General features: G+C 37.4%; 1 protein-coding gene across 1 annotated transcript in view; it reads left to right on the top strand.

Annotated features, from left to right (window-relative positions):
• Nucleotides 1-7,229: 7,229 nt before the first annotated feature.
• LOC144964270 (multiple C2 and transmembrane domain-containing protein 1-like) overlaps nt 7,230-7,500 on the top strand; it is a 251,907-nt gene continuing 251,636 nt past the window's right edge. Inside the window, exon 1 of the mRNA XM_078898353.1 lies at nt 7,230-7,500. Coding sequence (XP_078754479.1) covers nt 7,485-7,500 — 16 coding nt within the window. The 5' untranslated portion in view covers nt 7,230-7,484.

Below are 7,500 nucleotides of genomic sequence, written 5' to 3'. Positions count from 1 at the left end.
TTCATTCATCTTGCTTTGTTGATAAGGGGGAAACCCGAAACGTCCATTTTATATGTTTTCGTATATTAAATTGAAGTTCACATTCAATTTCACAATGTTATTGATTTCTTCGAGTTTCAAGCAGCAACATTTACATTACACCTTAACCCAATAGGAAATTTAGTTTACCGTGACTAACACTGGTCTAAATAAATCCTTTATTCATCCCATAGAGGAAATTTATCTCTAGGGTCTATTCCCAGGGAAGACTGGAATAACCGCAGTGTAGCGCCGCAAATTGAACTAGAGCGAGGTGACTTTCTCAAGGCCACGCAGCGCAGCGGCGGGGGAACGAACTCGGTACCTTTCGGGTACGAAGCAAAAACCGTACCGCTGATCCACGCTGCCCCACATGAAGTATTATGATAAAATGTCTAGCGTGATTGGTGATTGTGATGCTCATATGAGTATTATAATAAAGGTTACAACACGATACTAAATAGTATGTAGTAGACTATAGTCAATAGCAACGAAAATTAGCGAAGCAAGACTAAGACTAAGACCTCAAAGACTCAAAAGTCCGTGGTCCATAAGATAAAAACACAATAATTCAATGACTCCCTCTCTCTCTCCCTAACTAAAATCGAACGTAAACAGTTAAATCTTTCCATTGGATATACTAAATCTGCCTAAACTCAAAGTAAACTGATTATTGTCCAACAGTAGTTTTACGGAGATGTGAGATTTTGAGAGTGAGAATGAGAAGACGAAATGACTTACCTTCACAGAATACTCTTTATTCTTCATGCTGGCTTGAACTTTGCCGAACATCAAGCCATCTGAGTAAGTGAAAGTCAAAACATGACCTGACTGAGATGATGATTTTCACCTCGCGAGACACTTTTATGCTCATTGGAGAAGTATTTCATAAGGGCGGTGATGGAAATAGAGTTCGTGTCAGCCATTTTTCTCGACTGTTTAGAGCCAGCCGGTTTGTTGCCATGCGTTGCTGCGCAATATTACGTCACGACTTAGGAAGCCTATAGAGGTTTCTGCCTGGAGGACAACAAATCTCCCAAAAACAAAACTGTAACTGTTCTCCGGTGACATTCTACTGTCTAAAAATATATACATTTTATTAGAAAAGAAAAAATAGAAAGAAAACAAAACAAAAAAAAAAAGCAAAAACAAAAACAAAAACAAAAATAAAATAATAATAATAATAATAATAATAATAATAATAATAATAATAATAATAATAATAATAATAATAATAATAATAATAATAATAATAATAATAATAATAATAATAATAATTATAATTATAATAATAATAATAATAAAAAGGCACAGAAGAGAATTAAGCGATGCCAAAAATATGAACTCACGCCAACCTTCACTAATCTATATACTGATTTAGCTAGTTTAGCATGGAAGACTTGAATGTCATAGATTTTGTGAGGCTTTTCTCAATATAATATGAACTCATGATAACCTTCAATCTATGTTGTTTGAGCTAATTTAGCAAATTCAATGTCATATTATATTTTGTCAGGCTTTCCTCAATGTAACATTCGACGCGCCGCCCAATTAAAAAACAAAAGCGAAAATACTAAAGCAACGGGCAAACAACACCAATAATAGCCTTCATAAGAGTAACAACAAAGTTAACAAAAGATTATAGTTAAATAGGTTATAATATTATGATTTTACTCATGATGATAATGGCAAAATACGATTGTCATGGTCCCAGAGCTGCAACTGTTCAAGGGAAATAACACCGTAAGTACAATAAAAATGTGTCAATAAATTGTTTTATCTCCCTTGAAACAGCATTTTTCTTTCTTTTTTTTTTTTCGATGTTAAATTTTGTCACCGAGTTACTGGCAAATCTAAAAGGTATAAAGCTATTTTTTTTTTTTTACATTTGATATTACAAATAACTTACAAACTTCTCTTAAATTAACCTAATTAAATATCGCCTGTTGGTTCGCAAAGGCTATTTAGAATGAAGGAGGAACACAATGATATAATCAGAGAAAAAAGAAATGAAAAAAAAAGGGGGGGGGGTGGGAGGGGGGGGGGGGGGGGGGGGGGGTTGTACGATGATTATACGAAGGTGGGCTTAAAAGTTTTCCAAATTTCCTTAATAACTCCCTCATTTGTAGAAATAATGCGTTAAACAATACATCAAAAGAAAGCTCAAAATCTCAGCTATAGATTGCTTACTTTGTTTTTCGACAATGTCAACGTCACAACCAACATAGAGCTGCACACGGCGATTCTTAATTTGAGGCATACGGCGGTTCTTAAATCTGGGACACACAGGCGCACCTTTTGATCTATCCGTCGGAACAAACAAAAAATAAAAAATAAAAAAAAGACTGACGTCCTTTTTCTCTACACTAAGATCGATCAGCAGCCTTCACTCGTGCAATTGTAGCTTTCATAGTGGTTTCCTTTGAGACGTTCCTTCAATTTAGGGAATAAGAAGAAGTCTGAAGGTGATAGGTCTTAATCTTCCTTTGTATGCGTCTGTCTCGGGAGACAAATGGAGTTTTGCGCCTGTGAATAGACAGGCCGATTGGGGAGCAGTTGCTGCAGGCAAGCTCTACTGGTACTGCCACCGATGCTGTCCGCTGTCACCTGCTTTGTCTTATATCATCCCATTGGATCACACTCTTCTTCTCTCGCACCACTGAATGCTGCTTTTCACAGTCTCGGGTCAGCATTCATGGCTTCAAGGTCGGCGGGGCAGATGCTGCTGTGTTTCAGATCTCTCTTGCAGACATCCTTGAACCCTAAAATGGTCTGCATGTTTGTTCTGGTACCTGTAGCGAGCTCACCATACAGGATATTCTTTGGGATCCGACCATACTGCATGCGTGCAACATGGCCCAGCAAGCGTAGACGTCTCTTGGAAAGTAGGAGTAGAAGTGTTATAATACAGTTTTTGTTTTGTTTTGTTGTTTTTTGTTTTTTTTTGTTGTTTTTTTTGGGTTTTTTTTTTTTTTTTTTTTTTTTTTTTTTTTTTGGGTTTTTTTTTGGGTTTTTTTTTTTGTTTGTTTGGGGTTTTTTTGTTTTGTTTTTTTTTTTTTTTGTATTTACCTATATCGAATATTTCGTAACCTTGGAGAAGGCCTTCCCAAGGCCGGGCTCATCCCTTGGTCCGAATTATAACCACCCCTCTACTCTTCGACTGAGCAAATAAACCAGAATAAAATATGGTATATTATTGATCCCTACCCTTAACCTCGCATCGAACTGAACTTGTATTGAGTTGGATCACCATAACTCGTTACGTCACTTAAATAATAAAAACAAAGGGAAGTTATTTGCAATAGTGTGGTTTTTGTTGTTGACACTTTAAGAATTAAACTGAAATCTACTTTTATTCTCGACTTATTTGAAAATTATATTTACTGATTTTTTATATTTACTTATTTTAACGATGATTTTATGGGAAATTGTACAACTGGGATGTTATAAAACATTTTGACCAATATCATTGAATATTTTGGAACCTCGGAGATATCCTTCCCAATGTGGGGCTCATTCCTCAGTCCAGAAATCAAATAAAAGTTCAAAAACTATCGGTATAATTGGATTCAGTAGTCTGATGTCACGCGCCCGGCAACGGCGGCCATCTTGGTTCTAAACAAAGACAATCATTACTTTTTATTCTTCATGCTGGCTAGAAATTTTCATTCCCTTTTCATATGCCTTGTGATCAGAATGTGTAAAAGTCAACACATGATCAAATTGATGGGTTTTTTCCCCTCTGGATACGCGTTTAAGCTCGCCGGAGAAATATTTCATACGGCGTCCGCCATTGTTCCGATAGTTTAGAGCCAGTGTTACTAAGTTACCATACGTCATTAGGAAGGAAGTGACTTTACGACTGTTGAAGACTGTTGAAGCTCAGCTCAATGTTATTGATTTTCGACAGCCACTTTGGTGATTAAAAATCGTATCAATCAGACCATAAACGTTAAAGGTTACACATGGTTTTGGGTGTCGGTACGTTACAAATCAACATTGCCATCCGGAAATATAACGGACCAACAAACAAAACTATGTGTAACCTTAAACGTTAATAGTCTGGTTAATACATTTTAGTGAGAATTACTCACAAACGCGGATGGCAAAAAACAATAACAATGGCCGGAGTGACGTCAACTTCGATCTATCTGTAGCCTGAAAATTACCCCCCCCCCCCCCCAAAAAAAAATGACGTCAAAAGACAAGTCTTTGGTCATAGAAAGAGAACAAATCGTGAGTTGTATTCAATTAGAGCGATCTATAGATAGAATGCGCTTGGTCAAGGAGTTCACAACATTGCCATCCGGAAGTATAACGGACCAACACACAAACTCTGTGTAACCATGAACTTTTATAGTCTGGTTAATACAGTTTAGTGAGAACAAGTCACAAACGCGGATGGCAAAAACAATAACAAAGGCCTAAGTGACGTCATCTGCATACTATCTATATTCATGTTTTCGTCCAACCTCGTCATCAATCACACGATCTGTTGCTGTACAATGACTGGACATTTGTCTATGTATCTTAACACGCTGCTTTGTTTATGAAAGTTGTAAACATACCCATGAGTCATGCTGAGCAAAATGACCAATTGTAACGTTTGATATTACTCAAACTGTGAACACTTTTCACTACGTGGGTCACTTTGAGCACACTATGCAATGTGACCAATGACCACGAGCACATGGAAAGTTAATATAGATCGTGCCCATTGTTCAACCAACGAGGTCAGTTTTTTCCTTGATCACTACTAATGACAACTCACTCGACTATGAACGGACCTAAAAATGACATCAAAATATAAGTCCTAGTGGATTCTAGCGTGGTCATCGTTAACTTATATAATATAGCCTGACACTGACAAGAAAATTAAGCCAAAAGACACGTTTTTTGGCCACAAAAGAAAACAAGTCGTGAGTTGTATTCAATAGTTCAACCAATGGCATCCCTTGGTTCCTTGAGCACAACTACAACTAACGACTACTCACTAGATGCTTCACAAACCTAAAAAACAACGTCAAACTATTAGTCTCAGTGGGTTCCAGCGTAACCATCGTTAACTTATAGGTAGTATGCGGAGGAGCTCACAACATTGCCATCCGGAAGTATAACGGACCAACACACAAAATTTTGTGTAACTCTGATCGTTTATAGTCAATTTAATAGATAGTATGCAGATGACGTCACTCGGCCTTTGTTAGGTTTTTGCCATCGCTTTGTGAGTTGTCCACTAAACTGTATCAACCCGATATAAAAGTTCATGTTACCAGAGATTGTGTTGGTCCGTTATACTTCCGGATGGCAATGTTGTGAACTCCTTGGCCAAGCGCATTCTATCTATACAGTTTAGTGATAATTACTCAAAAACATGGATGGCCAAAAACAATAACAAAGACCCGAGTGACGTCACCTTCGAACTATCTATAGCCTGACACGAAAACCTTCTTGGACGTCATTTTTTAAAACGTTTTGTGCAGCGTCTAGTGAGTTGTCGTTAGTAGATCTCAAGGATGCAAGTGATTCCATTGGTTGAACTATTGAATAAAACTCACATTTTGTTTTCTTTTGCGGCCTAAGACTTATCTTTTGACGTCATTTTTTGGTCAGTGCGTAGCCATCGTCACCAAAAGAGCACTCTAGGACCCACAGTTTGACGTCATTTTAAAAGTTTGTGCAGCGTCATTTTTTGGTCAGTGTCAAGCCATAGATAGAATGAAGCTGTCGTCACTCGGGTCTTTGTTATTGTTTTTTGCCATCCGCGTTTGTGAGTAATTCTCACTAAATTGTCTTAACCAGACAATGAAAGTTTAAGGTTACACACAGTTTTGTGTGTTGGTCCGTTATACTTCCGGATGGCAATCTTATGAGCTTCTTGGCCAAGCGAATACTATCTATAAGTTAACGGTGGCTACGGTCCTAGTGCCAGACTGTAAGTTAATACGGCTACGAATAGACTTTTATGACAAATTTCCTCTTTGCGATTAATAGAAGGAATTAAATTGATTTAACTCAGTTTTGGTTGTGTTTGGTGATAAGTGCTCACTAAATTATAGATAAAAAGAAATTGACGTCCCTCAGCTCTTTGTTATTATTTTTAGACAGCCTGTTAGTGATAATTTCTCAAAGAGAGAGAGAGAGAGAGAGAGAGAGAGAGATAGATAGATAGATAGATAGATAGATAGAGAGAGAGAGAGAGAGAGAGAGAGAGAGAGAGAGAGAGAGAGAGAGAGGATGAGGAGGAGGAATGTTGGGTGAAAGAGAAAAGGCCCGTATAGATAGTGTGCGCTTGGCTAAGAAGCTCACAACATTGCCATCCAAAACTATGTGTAACCTTAAACATTTACAGTCTGGTTAATACAGTTGATTGAGAATTACTCCTAAAGATGGATGGCAAAAAACAATAACAAAGGCCTGAGTGGCGTCATCTTCATTCTATCTATAACATATTGGAGGAGTGACTGGTTCGAGTAACTTTGTCTTGGATGTGGATGCATTTGCAATCAGTCTTAGTGTCAATGCATTAAAACAGTACGTTCCCCGTTGTACTAATAGATAGTTGGAAGATGACGTCAATCAGGTCTTTGTTATTGTTTTTTACCATCCGCGTCAATTCACACACTTTTATAAATGCTTTTTATATTTGTTCGAGCAATGAAAATTTTCCATTTTGTGGACAATAATGATTTATTACTGAAACTAAATTATATCACTGAGACTATGAACGTTAAACGTTACACATAATTTTGTGACTTGGCACTTTATAACGACTGACCGATGCTCTGAGAATTTTACCTAAACGCAGAGCATCAATTGTTTCTATTCACACGATGATAAAAAGATGCATCGCGTTGTAGATTGTTAAAGTGTTGTTTAATCATCGCAACCTTAAAACATAGTGATAAGTGCTCATAATAATATAGCAGTCCAACTGATTCGGTTGGTAGGCATGTGTTTAAGGGGTAGCTATGGTTCGCATGCAACCTGACAACCTATGGTTTAAATCTATTTGCACCAAGGTTTGAATACGATGAGTTTGTTTACATAAACATCACCTGGCTTTAGTGCGCATGTCATGAGTAAAGCAGAGGTGAATCCAAAACGTGAAACCCCCATTGCGAAAGTCGAGTCAATCGGCCTCGAGTCCACTCAAGCGATTCGGCGAGTGTGAGACATGAGACATAAATCGAACACAACACACACACAGTGAGAAAAACACAGTCGCTAGCAGACGATACACACAAGCAGAAACTGGAGGAATGCGACACATTTTACTGTATTAATCCTCTCAAATTATACGGTCTATGGTCTGTGTAGTGACAATCCATGGAACTAATTAACTTCTATACATATCTGTGTGATTTTATATTCAATGTTTTGAATGGATTATTTTGATTGTTTGTAATTCTGACGAACTTTTTTCTTGAAATAATTTGGATTTACCTTGAGGAAAGGCCTTGACAATGGACGGGGTGAGAG

Source organism: Berghia stephanieae, chromosome 2 (genome assembly GCF_034508935.2).
Source record: "Berghia stephanieae isolate SIO BIC M18660-M18661 chromosome 2, UCSD_Bste_1.3, whole genome shotgun sequence".
NCBI lineage: Eukaryota > Metazoa > Mollusca > Gastropoda > Nudibranchia > Aeolidiidae > Berghia > Berghia stephanieae.
The sequence above is the reverse complement of the archived record's forward strand: the minus strand, read 5'-3'. Positions and strand labels throughout refer to the sequence as shown.